Source organism: Perissodus microlepis, chromosome 12 (genome assembly GCF_051167445.1).
Source record: "Perissodus microlepis isolate ML-2025 ecotype Zambia chromosome 12, ASM5116744v1, whole genome shotgun sequence".
NCBI classification, from domain to species: Eukaryota; Metazoa; Chordata; class Actinopteri; order Cichliformes; family Cichlidae; genus Perissodus; species Perissodus microlepis.
Genome location: NC_140472.1, coordinates 1,815,860 through 1,838,369, shown reverse-complemented (window position 1 = coordinate 1,838,369; position 22,510 = coordinate 1,815,860). Strand labels below are relative to the sequence as shown.

Here is a 22,510-nt window from a genome sequence, read left to right as displayed (position 1 = left end):
AATGCTGTTGCCATAATTAAGCCAACAGTAACCACATAAGTAACTATCCTTCTCTATTGTTACTAACAGAGTCGTTTTTAACAGTAGACGGTTTAAGTGATGTGTGAAAAATGTGAGATTGAAAAGAAAGTTTACAAAAAATAACATTTTTATTCGTAGCCACTTATATCCTGATGAAGAGACTTTATACTTTGTCTTATGTGTCTGTTTTTATGATGTTTTTTATGTTTTTTAAGAACATTTAAATGTGTTACATAGCAGTTCTCATTCTTTTCAATCACTTCATATTATAAGGTTAAAACACCGCAATATTAGAGGAGAATATGATCATCCAAAAGATCAAATGATTCCCTATGAGACAGTGGGAAGGAAGAACCCGCTTTTAACGGGAAGACTTCAACAGATCCAGGCTCAGGGAGGGAAACACAGAGTCACCAAACCAAACACAAACTGGAGAGTAGACAAAAATGACATCACAATGCATCAACAAGGAGCTGCAAAGAACCTGCTACTCAAATGTGGGGGCAAAAAATGCAAATTTTATATTTTTAAAAGATTATTAAAAATGCTTTATGACAAAATGCATTTATTTGGTTTGCTTATTCATACGGTAAATTTTACTAATAGAAATACAAATATATAAACAAATACCTGGATATCTTAATGAGAGTATCAGGTCATTCTGGATTTGTTGCAGAATCATAACAGTGAGTGTTTCCTTTATTTGTATATTCTGTTCCCTCCACCTGACAGAGGCCAGGAGCTGTGCAAACTGAAATAACATACACTGCATTCACTGCTGTGATTTGATTTCCTGCAGCCTGAGCAGAAGGGGAACATCTCCCTCCTCCTCATGTGAGCTGGAGGCCAAGTGGTTCTGCAGTGGCACGTCTTGTGTTTGCTGGAGGCCGTGTTGATGCTGTTGTCCTCTGCCTGCAGGTCAATGCGGTTGTGCTGTGTCGGGTTGTCATGGTGACTGTTTCCAGCGCTCGTCGCCGTGCTAAGATGCTCAGTCCAAGCTCAGCATCAAAGATGCAGACCTATGACCTTACCTGGTGAGATACAATAAAGTTTGTAGCACTCTCTGTCACTCCCTCTCCTCCTGCTTTTTCTGTGCTCTCCTACGATTTTTTTTCTTCTGTTGTCTGGCCAAACTCTCTCTCTCTCTCTCTCTCTCTCTCTTCACACAGATACACACAAGCTTACTATTTTCTTTTTGGTTGAGCAACCCATGATGAATAGAGACAGTGTGAGAGACGGGGAGTTTACTGTGGGAGTTGTAAGTGCTTATCAGCTTAACACCTGGGCCCTGCACAATTGTTTCTCTGTGTGTGTGTGTGTGTGTGTGTGTGTGTGTGTGTGTGTGTGTGTGTGTGTGTGTGTGCTACAACTTTGCTACAACTGTTATTCTTTAAAGCACTTTTCTCCAAATACTTTAGAATTTCTTCTCACATTAAAGGACCAGATTGTTCCCTTCTCCTATTTAGCATTTCTGTTCCTATCAAGTCATCTTAAAATTAGGATACCTGAAAAAATGAGTTCCCCACCAGAATTGGAAGAGGCACAGAGGAAGAGGACAGCCAAACGCTCTCTGTAGATGTCGTACAGTACGGTGTTTGTTCGTTTTATGTAACAGTCATTGTTGCCCTTAAAGTTTTGGCAGAAACAACAAAGTGTTGTTGTCCTGCTACACTAACTATTAATTACATACATGTAAAAATGTATTAGCCTTCCAAATGCTGAGCAGCAAGCACAAACACCCAGTTCTGTTTGCAGTGCTACAGTTAAAATTAGTAGCTCTGCTACAATATCTTTTTTTCTTTTCCTGTTAAAATGCAGATCTGTGGTGAGTTTTTGTTGTTTTTTACATAAATATTATTTCAGACACAGTCGGGTTCTCATTTTCTGGACAAAATGAATCCAAACCATTTGATGTTTACCCCCTTAATATCCACTCTTTCATCATCGACCGGTTTAAGGTGTGTCTTTTGTTTTAGGCCCAAATAAACGTTACTTTTTTAAACAGTGCAAATATATTTCCCATTACATCCTATAAATGTCAGTTTTCTGCTTCCAAATAAGCAGATATTCTTTAAAAATTGGTTAAGATGTTAAAACCATTACAGGTAGGGAATAAATTATTATTTAATGCACATCTACATGTACCTGTAGATATTTTATATGTAGAGTGTGTGGGCATTCTTCAGTAATGTGCTTGTCAGAGGGTAATGCACAGGTCAAAATATTAAAATTAGAAAGTCTTGCTGTCTGAAGGAGAAACTGGGATCTCACATATTTTACCTGATAATTTCAGATTCAGGTAAACAAAATGCTTCAACCCAGCATCAAGCAGCTCTCTTCCTTTTTATCTCAGCCCAAAGCTGTTCCCCCTCTCGCTCTCGCTGTCTCTTCGTTCCCTCACAAACAGACTGAAAGTCTGTGCCAGTGTTACGTCAATTGAGGAGATTAGAGGGAAAACGACTTTCAAAAATAAAAGGGAAGAGAGTGTTGGCTTTGTCCTTGCAGACACAGTGTAGTCTGAAAACTCAATCTCTCTACCCAGGTGCAGCAGTGTGACAACAATAGTGGTTTGAACAAAGGCAACCTCTTCTGCCTTGCCCCGTGAAATGGTTATTGGCCGTATAAGCACCGGGATCATTGAAAGAAAGATTGCAAAGGAACAGGAGCACGACTGTGGTAGGCGGTAAAATCTTTAGCTGTGGAGAGATCTTTGATGAGAATTCAAGGAGGAAATATCTGAGAAGAAAATGTCATCAAAATAACTTGAAAACTCCGCTCTGCTCGTTCCTTCTGTCTGTCCTCAAGTTTTATAACAGGATTAACAAAGAGAAAGAAAAGTACTCAGGAATCAACACAAGGTGAAGTTTTCTTTCATAGGTGTGAGACCTCGAGCTCATCTTTGTACACACCCGGTGTTCATGGATGTTTCATGTACATGTGTGCTTGCAGGGCTGTGACCCGTCCAGTTCTGATCCTGCTGCCTGTCCTGGGTCTGACCTGGCTGTGTGGCGTGCTTGTCCATCTGTCTGTGGTAGTTGCTTATATTTTCATTGCTCTCAACTCCTTCCAGGTAAGCAAAGCCCCAGCTCTTTGCATATTGCTGTAATATTAGTGGTTACTTGCAAAGGGAAACAAAACAGCAGCTGAATTGTATTCATTTAGACAATGTGTCGATGTGATATATAATCTTTCTTCTTGATTTACTCAGAGAGGAGAATTCAAATTACATCATTCATTTAGACTTTTGATGCCAAAAGCTACACTTCTGGCTTTATGACGTGCACATTTCATCTACAGGAGAGGCTCTTAAATGAGTAAATGGCATACAGAAACATATAATACACAAGCTCAGCGTGATGAAACATTAATAAAACACACCACAGAGGTGTTTGGACCAAACAGCACTGAGGACTCCCTGAAGGTAACTGCCCAATGAGATGCTCTCAGATAACCGCATACTTCAAATGATACAACAAAGAGACAATAACAAGTATTGGTTGTTTTGTGATAACAATATGGTTAGAAAGCAGAGGTGTAAATGTAGACTGTCTTGTGAAAAGTAACATTTGTGTTTTATTAATCATAATTAATGCAACATTACAGTTGCTTATGTATTGGGGGTTATCTACCAACTGGAATGTCAGTGCTTTGAACCTCAGCTTCTCCAATCTGAGTTTTCAAGGGAACAATTCTATACTGAGAGTAGCTCCAGGTGCATCAGTCAGTGAGTGGGTGTGATTAAAAAAATTTAAAAAGTGCATAGAATAAAGTGCAATATGGATGTGTTCGTGAATTGGTGAATGTGTTGTGTAGTGTGGAAAGTCTTTGAACACCCAATAAATGTTTAAGAATCTCCCATTGGCTCATTCGGGCGGCCTTTTCACTTGAATGGATTGAATTAGGTATTCAAGCAATCAATTACTTGGTTACTTTTGTCAAAAAGGTTTACTGTTAAAATGATTAAATGTATTAAAAAAGGTTTAAAGCATTTTTTTGTTTTTTTTGTTGTAAAGAGGGAAACAAAGAACCCCAGCCTCTTCCAGTGGTTCAGTCTTCCTCCACCTTCTTGGTTAGCAGCTGCATAGTGAAGTGTATCCAGTGCTGTGATGTTGTGACTATACATGTTAGTGTAACCAGCACAACAGCGGAGAATACCACCTCTATTAAAATTCAGTACAGTAGTGGTGTATAAACACACAGAGCCTGAAAAGTGATGAGTGAAGAAGAAATGCTCAGTGCATCATGGGAAGCCTCTCAGAAGTCTATTGCACCACACCAGGGGATTCAGTTTCACTTCAATCATAAGCTTTATCGAAAAGACTCATTTTAATCCTAAAGACCAAATCCAGTTCAACTCAATTCAATTCACTTGTATTCAAGAAGTGCTGCATCACATCAACAGTTGCCCCTACAATAATACAACTATAATCCAAACTGGGGGCTGGTTCCATAGTAGAGGGGCCTGATAGCTGAAGCCTCTCATTGTACTCTAGGAAACTGTAGGAAGCACATGTAAGCCTGCAGTGTTCTGCATGAAGTGAAGGAGTTTTAGGGCGATTGTCAGGTTTGATGATAAATGAGAACGCCACATGCAGACTCATAAGCAGGCGGGGCTCAAATGAGAATAACCTTCTATTGAAGGCGGGACTGAGATCCAGGCGATAACATAATAATGTTACTGCAGACATGTCTGAATAAATAAAGCTGGATATGATCTGCATAGCAATGACAATGTATGCCATCTTTTTAACACTACTCCCAAAGACAGCATACGTATATAATGTCAGAAGTATTGTGTAATGTGAAATCACATTACAATCACATTATTGATACAGTGATGTCCTTATACGTACATTCTTCAGTCATTTGGACAATAGACGTATAACCTAACATACAGTTTGTAGCAATAAAAAGCAGTATGGCATTAAAACTGACTGTATGCCAACCAAAGCCAACAAGTACCTGCAACAGAGATGAGCAATCAGGCTGCCTTTCAGTTCAAGCCAATTCATGAGAGAGAAACACCAACAATCAGATAATTACCTATGAGCAAGCACCAGGAAAAAACATCCAGCAGAACCAGGCTAATGGTGGAGCAGCCATCTGCCTCGAGTTAGGAGTAAAGGGAAGAGAAGGGAAAAGAGAAGAAGGTTGTAAGGGGACAGAAAACATCCACACTACGGGAGAAAGAAGAAAAAATAGCATTGCAGGCTCCATTTCTTCATAACTGCTACAGGGACTTATATCTAATAAGATTAACCCCAGTTATACCTCAAATATCAGCTTTCATAAGAGAATGCAGCCACAGATACATCTCCAGCACAGGCCTTTACAGAATTTCAAGCATCTGCAGCGTTGTTTAACAGAGTAGTTTCAAGATAGTGCATGGAAAAAATAAATACATAAAAACAGTGCATACAGGATCATGGTGCCACTGAGTTGCTCCCCATATGGAAAAGAAATAGAATAAACTTATAAAAGACTTGCATCAGATGTGGCCTACTTCATATTAGAGATGGACCGATCCGATATTACGTATCGGTATCGGTCCGATACTGACCTAAATTACTGGATCGGATATCGGAGAGAAATAAAAAATGTAATCGATCCATTAAATATCAAAAAAGCACCCCACATAACTTGCTACACGGCGTAACTCGGCTCATAACCGTAGCACGTTGGAGCAGTGTGGTCACGTGATAGAGCGCCTGTGTGTATTTGTAGCCTGCTAGCAAACATTTCATCTCCGAGGAAGTTTTCCCAGAGAGAAGTAAAGCAAGTGTGTAAGTTCATCTCTGAATGTTTGTAAAGCATTCCCACGTTAAGCTTAACAACCGAATATAGAGCAACTGCCTCTCTCTCTCCCTCCTGCTGCTACTTCAATCGTGAAACTGATCAATGATCAGCTGATCGTCTCTCTTCTTAGTTTTTGGCCCACTTCTCACCAGAAAGAGGAAACCAGCGGCTGAACAACAGCAGCACGTTTAAGCTTGATAAGCTGTTGTTAGAATTTATTTATTACTTTCTACACCAGGATCTTTTTCTACGCAGCTGACGGCTGGTAACTGTGCAGGGGCGGATCTAGCAAAGTTTAGCCAGGGGGGCCGATAGGGCATGAACAGGGAAAAGGGGGCACAAAGACATACTTTTCTTTCTTATTCTCATTTAAAATATCTAGCTTTTAATTATTTAATAATTATCTGAATCTTACACCCAAAGTTTTAATCTGATGTAAAATGTATAGAAGTCCATTACTGTATATAGTAACTGTTAAGTCTAATATACCCTAGTAAGCTGTAGTACTTTTTCCTTTGGGAAGGTACCATCTGTGAATTCTGCAATTCTGTTGAAGAAAGATGTTGAATCTATTTAATTATTCTTGAAAAATAATTTATTTCTGTGAATTTTTTTCACCCTGCATCAAATTAAAGTTGATTACGTCGATTAAGCATCATGAGGTGGAGGGTGGTTTCCTATTTTCTTTTGCTGGGAGTTTGCAACCCTATTAGTTAGGTTGCTTAATATTTCTGCTAAGTACTCTTTAAAATACCAGAATAGGGAGGATGGAGCAGGTTTAACTTTATTAGATTGATCAGTGTTGCTGATCTATGAAATATTTTGGGTGCAGTGTTTTGTTTTGTTTTTTACATACAGGTATAACAGAATAGCTTTAGTGTTGTTGTTGTTGTTTTTTAACTTGAGTATGAACTTATACAAAAAGCAGCAAGATATTAAAAAAACAGTTTTATTGATTAAAAAACACACTATATTGGATTCATATCGGTATCGGCAGATATCCAAATGTATGATATCAGTATCGGTATCGGACATAAAAAAGTGGTATCGTGCCATCTCTACTTCATATAGTGACTCATATAAGGCTTATATGATTCACTCATGAAAGTGGCCACTTTCATATATTGTTTTAGTAAGTATCCAAAACATACAAGTTTCATTTATATAATTTTTCAAGGGATCTTTTATCTGTTTTCACTCTTGTATGCTTTTCATACAAGTTTCACACAAGACAGATACAAACTTCAGAAGATTTATAAATATCTTTTCCATACGGGCATATTTATATTTTTCAACATTCACCAGGTCACAATGAACAACTTTCTCTCAGTAGTCATTAGTATCAGTATTTTAGTAGTAATATGATTTTTTATTTTTTGCTGTGATATCTGCTGTTGTTGTGTGTGTGTGTGTGTGTGTGTGTGTGTGTGCGTGCGTGCGTGCGTGTGTGTGTGATGCTGGAGAAACCTCCTATATCACTGAACTTCAACAAGTAGTTGGTTTGAAGAACTTTTGGCAGATGTTTATATATCTTAGTGCTGACAGAAGACAAGTTTTGTTTATCTGATAGAATCATGACGATGCAGGAAATGACATCACTGACTTGAGCTCTAAAAGTGCACCACCACCAAGCTGCAGCAGTTCACCACAAAATACTTTAATATGTCTTTGTGTTCTGTTTATGTGCGTGTGTGTGTGTGTGTGTGTGTGCGTGTGTGTGTGTGTGTGCGTGTGTGTGTGTGTGTGCGTGTGTGTGTGTGTGTGTGGGAGGTGGCAGTCAGTACTTTGAACCACAGGTCATACCACATCTACTTCGAGCTCTCCTGATAACACAGTACTCAGTTCCTCTCTCACATTCATCCTTACGTCCCACTTTCCACACACTGGCTCTGTTATTCTTAAAGCTTTCTGTGCATCTCTCCCTCTCTGCCTCCTTCCTTCTTCTCTTGTCCTTTCCTAAACCTCCCACCCCTCTTTGCCCTTCCCAGGTCTTTAATTAATCAAAATGAGCTAGCCCCTGGGTGACCCTCAGAGAGCTGCTAGTTAATTTAGATTTACTGCCAGTGTCCAGCTGAGGGCAGATAACACTACAGTAGGAGTTTTTCCTCATGTAGGTAGGAGGAGGATGCTGGGCCAGCCTGTCTTCTTCTTCTTTCCACAAAAAGAAAAAACAAGGGTGTAGAGAGAAAGAATAATAACATATCATTTGAGGTTAGACACACTGCAGGTTATGGTGGAGGGGGGTACAGTAGCTATAGTACAGCAGTATAGCTACTATATTCCCATCTCTTTGTATTTACATGAGCATTTATGAGACTGCATGTCTTCTGCACCTTCAGCAAAGTCTGAAATTAAAAGTTTTACTCAAGGAAAAGACACAACATGTTTAACATCATGTGGATTTCTTCTGTTTCTAGATCCTTTTTAAACATTGGAAAACAAATAACGTTGATGAATTAATAAATGTTCACACACTGTCCAGTTCAGTAGTTGAACCATTCAAGCCAGTTACCTATTAATCATACAATGAACTGACTGCAGTATTTAAATGTTTCACAACATCTCAGTTTACATTTATCATTCATTTTACACACTGTAGTTTTTAACTATGACCTGAGAACAAAAGTAACTTAATAATAATTTTTAGTAAAATTACATTTGCTTTCATAATCAAAAAAAATTAAGAACTAAAGACATGTTGGACATATGTACTTAAAATACTATTAAGAACACAAAGGTTTTAGTAAGAGCTATTTCACACAGAACATGCTTATTTTTGCACACAAACGCAATAATTTAACTAGAAAAAAAATTATTAACAATAATAAAGACCTAGCATAACAGAAGCCAGCCATGGGGAACCACAAACCAGTGTACTCTCAATGCTGGTCCCAGGCCTGGAGAAACTGGGAGGTTTGCATCAGAAAGGGCAAATCAAACAGGATCCATCGGGCCCAGGTTAGCAACGAACACCTGCAGTGGTTTGGGCCAACACGTCGCCAGCTGATACTGTGTTACTGCTGTCTTAATTGGAGTTGTAATTGGAGCACACTTCAGTTGGTATAAAGGTGAACAGAGCGAAGGTGACGACGAGGTGTTGAGTAGGTTTGGCATTAGGAAAAGGAATGTGGAAGGATAGATGGTAGTGGGCTTCCTGACAAGGATTGAAAGGGCTGTGCTGAACTCACAGAGTGAAATATAAGAGAGGAGGAGGGTGCCCACAGGTGTACTACATCCCGAAGAAGGTGCAGGAGGCTGCAAGGTGCTATCAGCACAGTCGTTAGCGTACCTTTAGGATTAAAGAAGAAGCAGCAAGTGAGGGCAAAGATTAAATGTTGCTGGACAAGCTGACAGATGAGGTCAGGCAGGAGACTCTTTGTGACTATGATGTTATTAGACAACACTGATCTGCAGTGAGAGTAGGGAGCAGGTGGGGAAAACCTGGAAATGTGGAGGTATGCTCTGTAGAGAAGGGGAATGTATGTCGGGAGCAGAAGACAGAATATATATGTGTGTGAATGGGAAGGCAACAGGTGTAACGGTGAAGATGCAAGAAGCAGAAGTAATGAAGGTGGAGGAAGAGTGCAAGGAGAGCTTCACAACATGCTAGTGAGATCAGTCAACGTCTGGTTTAGACAGAGTTGCACAACAAAAAGATGGGAGATGCTAACATTGTCTTTGGGAGTAATAAGGGTAATGAGGCTGTCAGCTCAGGCTGGAGACAAAGTAAGAGACACGCAAGGCTGGATAGTTGAAGAGGAGGGGTGGTGGGTGTGTTGTACACAGGATGGATAATGAATGCTTACATTCAAAATGCTTATAAAGTGGAGTTATTATGAAGAAGAGGAATTCTTTGCTGAGGATTTTATTTTATTTCTGATTTGGGCGTCTGACAGCCTCATTCTGACAGAATTCAAAATCTGTGAATCCAGCCTGTTGAGTTCTCACATCACATCATCAGTAGTTGTCTGCCATAGTGGATGTGATACTAATACTGGTTACTGCTTGGCAGTGGTTTCTGGAGGGTGCTGTCTTTGCTGGGTGAAAGCCATTGCAAGGTGCTGCAGTAAAAACCTTGTAGGTATTGTTCTGATTGCTGGCTCATTCCCCATAGTTGCATGTTTGTCTGCAAACACTTGCTGAGCAGCAATGCAACTGAAAAAGTGTGACACAGACTGGAGATGGAGAAGCTTTGCCTTTGCAGGCATTTTTCAGAAGATACAGCTTTTACTTTGAAGGCGATTAATCTCCATTTCCAGTTTGTGTCACATTTTTCAAAGTTTCACTACAACTGAGAGAACCTGGACAGTGTTTGTAGAGTCCATCACTTCCATTCAAACTACAATTGCAGCACTATTGGAGCAACCAAAGCAATCACAAAAAGGGTTGTGCCAGCTGGGTAATACATAGGTGGTGACCAGCTGTCACTGACGATCTAGGGCTATGTGACTGGGGTCACTTGGACAAGTTAATATATGACATGGTTAGTGGTCACACATCTCAGTAAGTATTTCTATACAGCCTGAAGTATTTTACATGTAATTATTATATTTTACCCTATTGTTACATTATTAGCACAACATCTGATTACTTTCCACCGTGTTGTGTTGCAGCCCAACTCTCTGTGAATGGTACTCATGGGCACTGATCAATGAACAGTGCTGTTTATCAGGTTGAGGAAACCTGCAGCTGAGACTGAAGACGTCACTTGGATGAGTGATGAATCGTTTCTACGTCCACATGAACAGAATCAGCTTTTTGGGGAGCCATGAAATGCAGCTCTAAAATTTGTAGTATTGCGTTCAGTTGAGCTGAAGCTGAAATTTGCTGACTCTAACTGCAGCTCTTGTCGGGAGTAGAAAACCGCATCGAATGACGGTACCACAGCATGAAAGCTTTGTTTGAGCGAGGTTACAAAACAGAGCGGTGAAATCCATATAGTCAGTGAAAGTATGAATGGAGATGATTCTTTTCTGTCTTCATACGTGCTTCTTAGTGCACCTCTCTTCTCTCCACAGGGTCTGTACATCTTCTTAGTCTATGCTGTTTACAACAGTGAGGTAAATGCGTTCAGTCCAGCTTTTGTCCTGCAAAATCAGAGCACATCCTTGTGCATTATGTGAGGCTGCAAGCCTTTTGGACAAATCAGTGGGTGTAAAGACTGCTTCTCATTTAGGTGAGGAATGCCATAAAGAGGATCAAAGAAAAGAGAAAGGCCTTATCTTTCACGGTGAGTGGGCAGAAGGATCCATCGGGACAGAAAATAAATTCCCTCTTCAGAAAAGTGGACTGAAATATGGACTGGATTGTGATGTTTTGGCAGAACTGCTCCCAGCCAACCAGCTTCCTACCTTCTCAGAGGACCCCGATCACTTCCTGGGGCCACAGCCTACCGACGACCTCCAGCCCTGAGACCAGTGAGACGTCTGTACCTGCCGGCACTACTTCCACATCCATGGTCATCAAGAACGGTGAGCTGACGTGATGTGCTCCTCACTCAAATATCACACATTTTGTTAAGAACACTGATTGGAGTTTATTGATCATGTGTCTGCTGTTAGAAGAAGGCTCAGATTCAGCCAAATGCTGCAGCACTGGTCAGATGTACAGTGCAATAAGTAATGACCCAGAGCAAACTGCCCAGTGTGCTCTCACCCCAACACAGTTTCAGATACTGAGAACAAAACTGAATAAAGAGGTGGGTGAGGTGGGCGGAGCAATCTCAAAAAAACTTTTTGCAAACTCCATGAAACAGACAGTGATTATTAGCATCTACATGTTTTCTGGTTACCTAAATGCGTATAGACCCGCCTGTATATTTGCCTCACAATCACCATAATTGTCTTATTGTTGGGCTTTGGCTGATTAAAAAAGTTAGATAACTTTTTTATCACTCTTTATACATTTATGACTCAACAGGTTTATCACCCAATGCAAAACACAAAATTAATCTGATTATGACCCTATCTGATGAAGCAATCCCACTGCAGTATAGCTGAATGATATTTCTGTGAACACCATGACTACACAGTGGCTGCCTCCTCTGGAGACAGCAAGAAAACATCACCTTGATCCAGCTTCAGTGTTATGAGTCTTTGTGAGTTACAAAAACTGTTATTGTGGGAACTATAATAAATCACCCATCCTTCTGACTTATCAGATGCTGTGGATGTGATGCATCCATCATCAACTGACTTTTGGCCATTGTGAATATTATCATAAGAAAACATTGAATGAAGTATTATTGTGGTGCAGTTATATTTATCTGCAAATCCTTCAGTTAAACTAAAGGCATGTTTTGAAGACAAAAAGTCCTGCACGAGTTATTTTTCACCTCTAGAAGAATAATGAGTCTGATTTATAACCAAGATATGTACTTTAATGCACACATTAAGCAAACTAGAAGGTTAGTTAGGTGACTTAGTTCAGTATTTGGACGAAGGCACAAACTCAGTAACAACACTGTGACATTTAGAAACATTTCATATCAAAATGATTCTGGAAAACTCATCCAGGCGTGGATGTGAATATGAGTGAGTTTGTTATCATAGAACTTGTTATAATAATAAGGGATTGCGTTTATAAAGCGCTTTACAATTCCACTATTCATTCACTCTCACATTCACACACTGGTGATGGCAGCTACAGTTGTAGCCACAGCTGCCCTGGGGCAGACTGACAGAGGCGAGGCTGCCATATCGCGCCATCGGCCCCTCTGGTCAGCTAACCCAATCCCTAACATGGTCCCCTGTTAGGGCTAAATCAGGGGACCATCAACCTGTAGAAGCATGATAACTTCCTTATGTGCTTGGTTCAGTGGAGTTCTTCCTCCCTGCTATGATGATTGAGATGATTGTTGTTGGGAAATTGAGCTATATAAATAAAAACTAACTCATTCTCATTCTCATTTATTTATTTCACACTTGGTACAACAGATCAAACAAACCAACCACACTTTCTATCAATAAAGCACTACAACCATGTGTGAAAAGGAGCCGGAAGAAGAAAATATTCTTATTAAACCCTGCCCCCTATCTACAATCCAACTTATATTACAAGTGGGCACCAAAAATCAGGAAACAAACTAATATTAACATTTCTCTCCGGTCCTAACCCAAACCAAACAACAAATTTACAATCAGAATATAGCACTCCACATAGTAACAAGGAGAAAAATAAAATTAAAATAAATAAAACAAAAAATTATAATGGATCCTTTTTCAATGAACTCCAATTTCATTTGCATTCTTCATATTGAGTTATCGTTTTAAGCATGTAACACTTTTTAAAACAATGTAAACTTATACAATTCTTTAAATTATAATGAAGAGAGTTCCACAGTCGTATACCCCTAACCGTTGGACTCATTAATCTTTGTGTGGTCCTAGCTAACTGATGCTTAAAATAAAATTTCCTTCTGCTATCTTCTCCCCCTGAACACATTAAAAATACTCTTTGTAACTTAAAGGGCAAAATATTATTTTTAGCCTTAAACATAATTAATAGTGTCCGTAATTTCACTAAATCTCCTAATTTTAATAATTTTGATTTTATAAATAATTTATTTGTATGTTCTCTATATTTAACATTATGAATCATTTGTATCACTTTCTTCTGTAATAAGTTTAGAGGTTTTATAGTATTCTCATATGTATTCCCCCAAACTTCAACACAGTAACTAAAATATGAGAAAAACAATGAAAAATATAAAATGCGCATTGTTTTATAATCTAATAAATCTCTTACATTTCCCAAAATATAAATGCTTTTAACCATCTTCTTTCTAATATACTCAATATGAGATTGAGTATATCTTGACCTTAACTTGAGTTAAGGTCAAGAAAAAAAGCATGTTTGCTTCAAATATTCTATTAGAGATGACGAGCTGTCTGTGATGTGAAACGCTGAGTCTCTTGCCCAGATTGTTACGTCGATGTTTGTGAAAGACACCTCAGCAGCGTATTTAAATGCACTGAGTCAGCATCATTTATGAACATGTTGGGTTAAAAGACAACTGCTCACATTGCTGTGACTGCTGCATCACTATATCAGTGCCAAAGAATATGTTCTGTAATGTTTGTGATGTAAATCATCTAAAACAACATTTTCAAACAGTCCTGACAGGGATGCTGGACCAACCTTCAGCAGGTCATTAAAAACCACAAGAAAAATCTATTCTCCATATTTCAGGTCACTGAAGGTCGTCATCTCTGAACAAGACTTCCCTCAGAAGTTATTAGCCATGATCAGGGGTCGGCAACCCTGGGCACGCGAAGGGTTAACTGATGGCGCGACCATAGTTGGACTGGTCATCGGGCGTGATTTTTCGTTTTTATGGGCTGATGATTTTTTTTGTTTTGTAACGGTATAAATAATAAAAGGTGGTGGATTGGCCAGATGCTGGCCGATGTGTAAAAATAAGTCAGTTATTTGGTGGTGGCTGTGGTGGAGCTTCCACAGAGGCCAGTGGGTGGATGAGGGAAAGGGGAGGCAGGAGGAGGAGAGACCTGAGGCGGCCGCCGGTCCGAGTGTCAGGTGAACTTCAGGTGAGAAGTTATGACCTGCAGTCTATCTGGGTCAGATATAAACCAAGTTTAGGTGGAGTTTATTTTCGTTGTGCTAGTACTGCTACTAGCTAGCATGACGGAGTTTCTATACAGCTGGGTGGGTGCTATGATGTTACTGATAGTGAACTTTATTTTATTCATAAGGTTAGTTAGTAGAGTTGCCAACCGTCCCGTAAAAAACGGAATCGTCTCGTATTCAGAGACAATATTACGCGTTTCATATTGAGCTGAAAAGGAACAGTTTGTCCCGGACTTCAGCTAGAATAAAAATAGACGCAAAGCTGGATTTATTCTGTGTCTTTGCTGCACAGCTGTTTCTTCTCCTCTCATTCTCTCCCCCTATGGAGGACCACAAGAGCCACGCGCATGTCCTCTGTGTCCAGCCAGTTAATGCGAGACAAATCCAGCTGCTCATTAAAGCTTTCTGGTTTTATCTGTCTCGAATCTATGGACGTATCCGTGTATTTCCGCGGTGCTGATGCTGCGCTGAGCGGACAGCTGCTGAAGCATTTGAAGTGTTGGAATGTGGAAATTTCAACATCGCTTGAAAAAAACTGTCAGCTAGCAACGTCCCTCTCACCGGTAGGCTAAGTTATTTTTAGCCAATTAGAAGTTGAATCTGGTAGTTGGGGTTGTTAGCTAAGATGCCGTCATTAAGAAGCGGCACAGCTAATGTGTCTATGCGAGCTAATTTGCGATGTGCACCGCTGGCCCGGCCATTTATTTTTGAATGCACCTTCTCAGATTAATTCACTGCGTGTCGTGTCCAGGGCTGCACTGGGACAAAACATCGGCCCGGGCATTTTGACTAGAGACCGGCCCCCCAGGTATTAAAGCCATAAAGCCTTTGAATGAAAACAAACGCTGTGGTGACAGTGATGTACAGTCTTGTTGGTATATGTATGATTACTATACATTTTACATCAGATAAAAACTTCATGCAGTCTCTCCTGCATGAAGTCCAGGTGCTGGTTTTCCAGTGTGTGCGTCTGATGCCCCAAAGCTGACTCAGAGCTGTAACAGCATCAATGGCTGCAGTATGGAACAGATGTGGGTGTGTCCTCATCTCCCAGAGGAGTCCAAATCGTCATCAAACAGCCCTACAGACACAAAAACGTGAAAATATAAACAACCAGACTATCAGCAGTGATTTAACTACTCTGTGAAAATCCTTTACAGTATATATCACAGAATTTAAGGCCTTTAAAATCACAGAGCATACAGAGAAAAGTATTAAACTCAATCAATTTCAGCTTCGTTTCTCATGATGTATATTGTATTAATAATTAAATTTCATTATCTGTGTCTTTACCACACATTTGCCACACAGGTGTAAATACTGTAGGTTCAGTGAATGCTTACATTGCACTGATTAGAATATACTGGACATTCAAAGCTAAGATTCAGCGCACTGTGTTAGAGGCTGGGATTTGATGACTTCATCATATATACAACCTTTGATCATCGTTTATGTCCAGTTGAGAATGAATCTGTGCACTCACATATTAAATGAACTGAAATCAGTAGTGTGATCTCCAGTCTTGATATAAGGAATGAGAGAACTGACAGCTGTTATTTTAATCAGCCTGTCTCAGTTGTTTTAACTCTTAAGTATCACAAAGTAATGTGGTAACATCTGGACTGACGGGTTTACTGTCAGCATTTTAATCGCTAGTTTAAAGGCTGTAGGCTGCAGCCGTTGCTCTAACACTATAAATGTAACAGGCCTCAGTGCTGGTTCTAATAGTCTGAGCTGCTTCCAGCTTTATTTGTGAAGAGCACAGCAGCTTACACAACACGTAGCTAGCTCGTACAGCTGCGACGTAAAACTTTCATAAACTAAGATGACCTTAAAATAACGGGGCTACGTGCGGTGATGCTAGCGTTAGCCATGTTAGCACGTTACCTTCACAGGTGGTCAGACTGCGAAAACAGGCACTCACTCAGAGGTTGAGCTCTCCGTTTCGCTGCAGGGTCCCTTCATTCTTCACATATCCGTGTCGAGCCGAGTGTAAATCCCGAGGCTGAACGGCCTTTGTACAAGCACACAGGCTTCGTAGCAGGGCGAAGCTATGAGCTAGAAAAATCCAGGCTGGCAGACAGCCTGTGTCTGACCAACCAATCAGAGAGCTCCTTACATCCCACGATGTGGCTAATTTGAATAGCAGCTAAATTGTTAATCCAACTGCTAATCCAAAAATTAATCCCTGAGCAAACAGGAAAGGGAAATGGATTTTGAAATGAGGAGTGGAATCGCCATTTTAAAAAGCATTTTGAAAATCACTTAATATTAAACTGCAATTCGAAAATGGTTTTTGAAATGAAGTTTATTAAATTGGAATTCAAAAATGAATTTACAAATGCAGAATCGTACAATTCATTATTTAAGCACAGAATTCTTTATTTTGATGCGCGTGGCTCTTGTGGTCCTCCATATCCCCCCTCCCTCTCCTGTTGCTACTTCAATCATGAAACTGATCAATGATCAGCTGATCAGCTTTACTCTCTTGTTTGTTTATCACTTTGCACATCGCAAATTAGCTCGCATAGACACATTCGCTGTGCTGCTTCTTAATGACAGTATGTTAGCTAACAACCCCAACTAACAGATTCAACCAGATTCAAACCAGAAAGCTTTATTGAGCAGCTGGATTTGTCTCACATTAACTGGTTGGACACAGAGGACATTGAAATGCAGCTGATTGAACTGAAAAGCTCGACTCTGTGGGGTCAGAGTTTGCAGAACTACGAAGCAGCTGGAATCCACAGCTGTGTGTGTTCATGGAGCTGCATGTTCACCTGCTGGACATCACTACCTGACAGGTTTAACTGTCTTCAGAACATTGCAGAGGCCTTATTGACAGTATTTGGCTCTACATGTCTGTGTGAGCAGATTTTCTCTCACATGAGTCCTCAGGCAGCCGTCTGAATGCTGGACACTCGGAGACCTGTGTCTCTGAGTGGGAGACCAGAGATCACATTAACATGTGTGTCTCTGTATTAACAAACATGTCATATTGGCCCAGTTTGTTTTTCTTATCATTGTTGTGAGGAGACCATAAATAGCATTTGTATTTTCTGTTGTACAGTTCATTTGCTGTTATGAATAAAAAGTCTTTTTTGTTTCCAAATAGCTGATAACTATTCGCTGACAGCTGCCAACATCTGCAAACAAATATAATCCTATAAAGTTGTTCTATATAGTGTGTAACTGTTCATATAGAGCGTTATTAAATTTATTGCTTATGCAATCATATGGCACATTGACTTCTGGGGGAATTTTAGATGCGCTCATCATCAGAAAGGTTGCCGACCCCTGGCCATGATGATTAAATGAATGATACGTTATAATAGTGTGCTTCAGACTCGGCTCTTTTCATAGATGAGTTGATCCCATCTGTCCTGCTGACATAAGCAGTGATTAAACGCTTCATTGTTAATAAACAGAGGCAGAAACAAAAGAAAAAAGTTCTCCATGAAAATTCTCATAATGCTCTTTTGTCATTCAAATTGTTTGCATTTTTCATTCTCTCTGTGTTTTATAAAGCTTCCTTTGTACTGTGATGTGCTTATAAGACTACTTTGGCCTTGCATAAGCAACTGTGTGTGTCCTCAAAGACAAATGCAAAGTTTAAATACAATTAGGTGTATTTTGTGCTTGCAGAGAGTTTCAGAAAGGAGAGCTTTGTGAGTTTCTTTTTGAACCCAGGATCCGGAAACCAAGTAAGTCATGTGTAAGCATTATCAATACATAATGTTTTCTATTACATCTGCTGACTAATTAAGAATGTATCGTGTTTTTGTCGTTAACAGGTGGTACAGCTGACGGGGTTCAAGCCATCAGGTACAGAGCTAAAATCCCCCGATACTGTGTTTGAGTTGGTTGGGAATTTGTTGCTTTACGTTCACACCACAAGTTCAACAGCAGAACAGAGAAAATGAGGTAAAGAGAACTTGTGAGGAAAAGGAGAAAGTATCAAACATGATGAGCTGAAATAGTGGCACCGAGCTGAAAGTCAGAATTAAGGAGAAGCAGCAATAAATAATTACAAACTGACAGCAAACACAGCAATGCAGGGCAGCAGGTGAACAGTGAAGTGGAACGACTGAATTAAAGGCCACGAGTTGTTTTGGTCTGATGTGAGCAGCAGTGACTGAACTGCACAGTAAACAGCAGCAGGAGCTCTTCTTCACACAGAGACACCCTCTCTGAAAAAAACAGCAAACAGCAGTTGTTGAAAATATGAATATTTTTGAGTTGAATTGATTTGAAGTCTGTTGCTGGGATCATTTAAACTGTGTGTCCAAACATAGAATCATTAGTTTTGAGTACTATGTGAAATTTGATTACTATATTACAGAAGAGGAATACAGTCGGCTTGGCATCTGGGTTCAAACGCACATGAGTGTAGGAGCATTGAAGCACCAGGCTCAGGTAGTCTGCCTGACAGGGAGGATATATTTGGTATATGACACGAGGAGTGGGTGCATGTGAGTGTAAACGATGTATGCCTGAACTCGCTCACAGGCTTCACTTGGTGCTCTGCATTTCAGACGGGCAAACTGGATGTATCACAGTGTGCAAAAATCAGACAATCACAGGATTTCAGGGGGTCATAAAATAAATGAAATCTGTGAAATCCTGTCAGCTCCTTGTCGCGTCAATACCAGAGAAGTAAATTGCATTGTTGACCACTTAATATCCAGTTGTTGTATAGTAGCCAACAACTGTCCTTGTGGCTTAGAATTATGGACAGCTGTGGCTCATCAGTTGGTTCAGGTTGTCCCTGCACTACCTGATGTGGGGACAACCTGCCCCTTGTTCCTCCAGTGTGCAGTTTTAAGTGTCCTTGGGCAAGATACTGAAGCCCGTAGATGAACTGTAATTGGTGTGTAAAGTTAAAGCAGCTTGAGCGGTCGGTACAAGTCTACCTACCATTACACTGACCGGACGTGTAGAAAGAGTGTGTAATTAAACCTTTGTTTCTATGTGCACATGAAACCTTAACCCTGGCCTGATGGTGGGTGCTCCACACTGAAGCAGCGATTTCTGTGATCTTTCTGATCAGAGAACCTCTGATGGCAGAGCTGTGTTTATTCACTCTTTGTGAGATGAGTTTGGTCAATGCCATCACCTATAGGTTTCTGAAAATGACTGCGTGCTGTTGGCTACCTCTACCGTTTTAATATCCATCTGTGGCCTCTGTGCCTTCACAGATTCCAGTGTTAGGAGTGCTTCGAGTCCTACCTGTTTCTTCTTTATCTGCCTTCAAATCACACTACATGGCGTATTCAAAAAAGCCTTGAGAACAAAATAGAAATAAGCATCTGCAATTATGCTCATTCAAATTCCTCATTTGACATTTGAGTTGGCTGAATGAAGTGACTCATATACTTCAGTGGGCTTTTGTTGATATTATCTTTTAATAGTATAAGAGCTCTATAATGCTGTTAGAATGTGGAATGCTGTTTTTAGAGTAATTTCAATGCTTGTTGCACAAAGAGCAGAAGAAAACATAGTAGCTGTAATTTTTCACTTAGGATGATGAGATTCCTTCCAATGGTGTGAAGAAAATCCACAAAAACATCCACAGAGAGAGAGCTGAGGTGCAAAAATTAAGGAGGGGCAGGTTACCTTTTCTCCCATTGTCTCTATTTCCTGCTTAGCGTGTAGCATTAGGCCGCATAGCTGTCTTTCATAAAGATGAATGTGCAGACACACAACAGATGGTCCCCATATTTCCAGAGGGCTAGGTTGTCTTCAATGGCTCCAAATTGGCCGCCGGTAGAGAGAAGGAAGTTTGGAATAGATTCATTAAATGTTTAGGCGCCTAGGAGGACGGTTTGGAGTGCTGCGGGCGTTCATTGTTGACAGCAGAGACAAAGCAGAAGTTCATTCCCTTAATCAGAAAAATTCAGCGCTGGCCATTCATGCTGTCAGCCATTAACCACTCCAGCACCTGCTCTCTCTCGCTCAGCCTTTCATTCCTCTCTGTCCCTCTCTTCTCTTTTGTACACAAACATGCTCTCACTCCCGTAACACAGACAACATTAAATGTCAGACGGAGCCGGGAGTCATAGCTAATGCCTTTCACTTTGCTATTTCAACGCAGGTTGTTGAACTACAAATGGAGTGGAACCTATACTCAGTATCTACACGCGCATCGTCATCACCGTCATCACCGTCATCACCGTCATCACCGTCATCACGCTGAAAAATGGATGAAGATGAAGCCCTGATGACGTCACTGTCCTCTTCTCAGATCTCATCAGAATCCGTCTGACAATTTACTCATTTGATGTCTGGCAAATGTTGGACTGAAGAGGCTTTTAAATCCCAGGACACGCAGTCCACACACAAAAATGTGTTCTGTTCACTGTTGTTGCTCCAGAACAATCTGCCCATGTTTTTCAGTTCAAAGTGCAAAATCAGAAGCAGGTTTTACGACCTCACTCTTAACTGTGAGCAAATCCAATGTCCCACAGGTGACCCGCAGCGCAGCGATAGATTCTATCATTCCATCTTTTGTTAATTAGAGAAAAGGGCACAAGTGTGATGCCAGGAATTTTTATCAAGGTAATTGAACTTTTTTTTTTTTTAATTAAAAAAATCCAAGCAGAATAGAGCCAACACCAAAGTGCCTAAGACTGCAGTCTCTCCACGTGACACTCGAGGCAGGCTCCAAGTCCAAATCAGTCCCCGTAAACTCGACAGCATTAAAAAGCATGTTCACAGCCTGATGCTGCTTTTACTGACAGGCACCTGTAACCAACAGGTGTGTGCTAACTCCTCCACCATCAGCGTTATCTGACAAATACTGCGTGGGGCAGTGTGCTCCATTTTGGTCGCATTTATTAGTCTGTCTTCAGCTAAGCACTAATTAGCACATATCTGTGGATCGGGCCTGCACAGAACACCAGCACGATCCCACCTGAAACATCAACATTAAGGCTGCAAAATACTGAGTCCAGAAAACACGAGGAAGCGTGTCCATCTTTTATATACAGGTACATATAATCAGACACAAATTAGTGATGTTTCGTTTTTGTCTCGGGAGACCTTTGAGTTTGTGGCCACTTGTTTAAATGTCTGTAGAAATATTTTGTCACAGTAACCTTCACCCTCACTTCACCCAAATAACATCAGCTCGGAGGTGTTTCGCGGTGCTCCTGTTGTCAGTCAGTTAGAGCTTTTTACAGGTTTCTGTGATTGCAGATCTAAAGTACCTCCCTGAAAACTGTTCCAGGGAATTCTGCATCATATTCAGGAAACAACAGGAACAACTGGAATCTGCTGCCATAATGAATTTCTAATACAACCATGTGCAAGTGTCTTTGTATATGGGATGGTTATCTAATCATATTTGCCATTTAGACACATTTAGACATGTTGCTCTCTCATTCATTTAAATGTCATGCACAGTAAATGCCAGGCTTCATTCTGCTTCCTCCTGCCCACAAGTTCAGTGGAAATAGCTCCGAATCAGGCTTAGCATTAAAGATGAGAAAAAGGAACAAATTCAGCGTACCAATGAGTATGTTTGTGTGTCTGAAATCGGATGTATCTGACTCGTGTTATTTGCCACAGTAACTGTGTGCTCGTGTATTTTGTTCTACAGCAATAACGGTCTCAGTATGTGGAGGGGAAATGATCAAAATACTGTTCAGATATCAAAGTAAGAATTTGACATGTTTTTATAAATCGTGCATATTTAGAGATTATGTAGTTGGACAGTAGAGGAAGACAGTTTCTGTTCTGGCATCCTTAATCGCTTAATATCCACCAGATCATTGGCGACCTGTCTGTGATTAAATTAACATCTACACCTTTAAATAGAATTTTATTTGAAACACCAACAGAAGCTTTAGACAGAAACATGTTGTTTGTCTAGTCTGCCTGTTTAGCATGTGGCTAACAAACAAACCCTAGACAGGTCACTGATCAGCTGGTAGATGTTGGGAGGTTAAAAATATTTTTTAAATGCATAAATAAAAACATCTTTAAAAGACATGTTACCCTTTGGAAGAACTGTTAGTATAACTGTTGTATATTTCAAACTACTGACATTCCTGTCAGGATGTCACTCGTGTTTTACAACATAGCATAACTGATGGGAATATTTCCA

At 40.2% G+C, this 22,510-nt stretch overlaps 1 protein-coding gene across 3 annotated transcripts in view; it reads left to right on the top strand.

The window, feature by feature from the left end:
- adgrd2 (adhesion G protein-coupled receptor D2) overlaps positions 1-22,492 on the top strand; it is a 54,843-nt gene extending 32,351 nt beyond the window's left edge. For all 3 annotated transcript variants that reach the window (XM_084945425.1, XM_084945426.1, XM_084945424.1), the window contains 8 exons: positions 940-1,055; positions 2,971-3,091; positions 10,836-10,877; positions 10,994-11,047; positions 11,141-11,288; positions 18,049-18,107; positions 18,198-18,228; positions 20,498-22,492. In XM_084945425.1, the coding sequence (XP_084801551.1) occupies positions 940-1,055; positions 2,971-3,091; positions 10,836-10,877; positions 10,994-11,047; positions 11,141-11,288; positions 18,049-18,107; positions 18,198-18,228; positions 20,498-20,505 (579 nt within the window). In that variant the 3' untranslated portion in view covers positions 20,506-22,492. The remainder of the gene's footprint in view (positions 1-939; positions 1,056-2,970; positions 3,092-10,835; positions 10,878-10,993; positions 11,048-11,140; positions 11,289-18,048; positions 18,108-18,197; positions 18,229-20,497) is intronic.
- Positions 22,493-22,510: the final 18 nt, after the last annotated feature.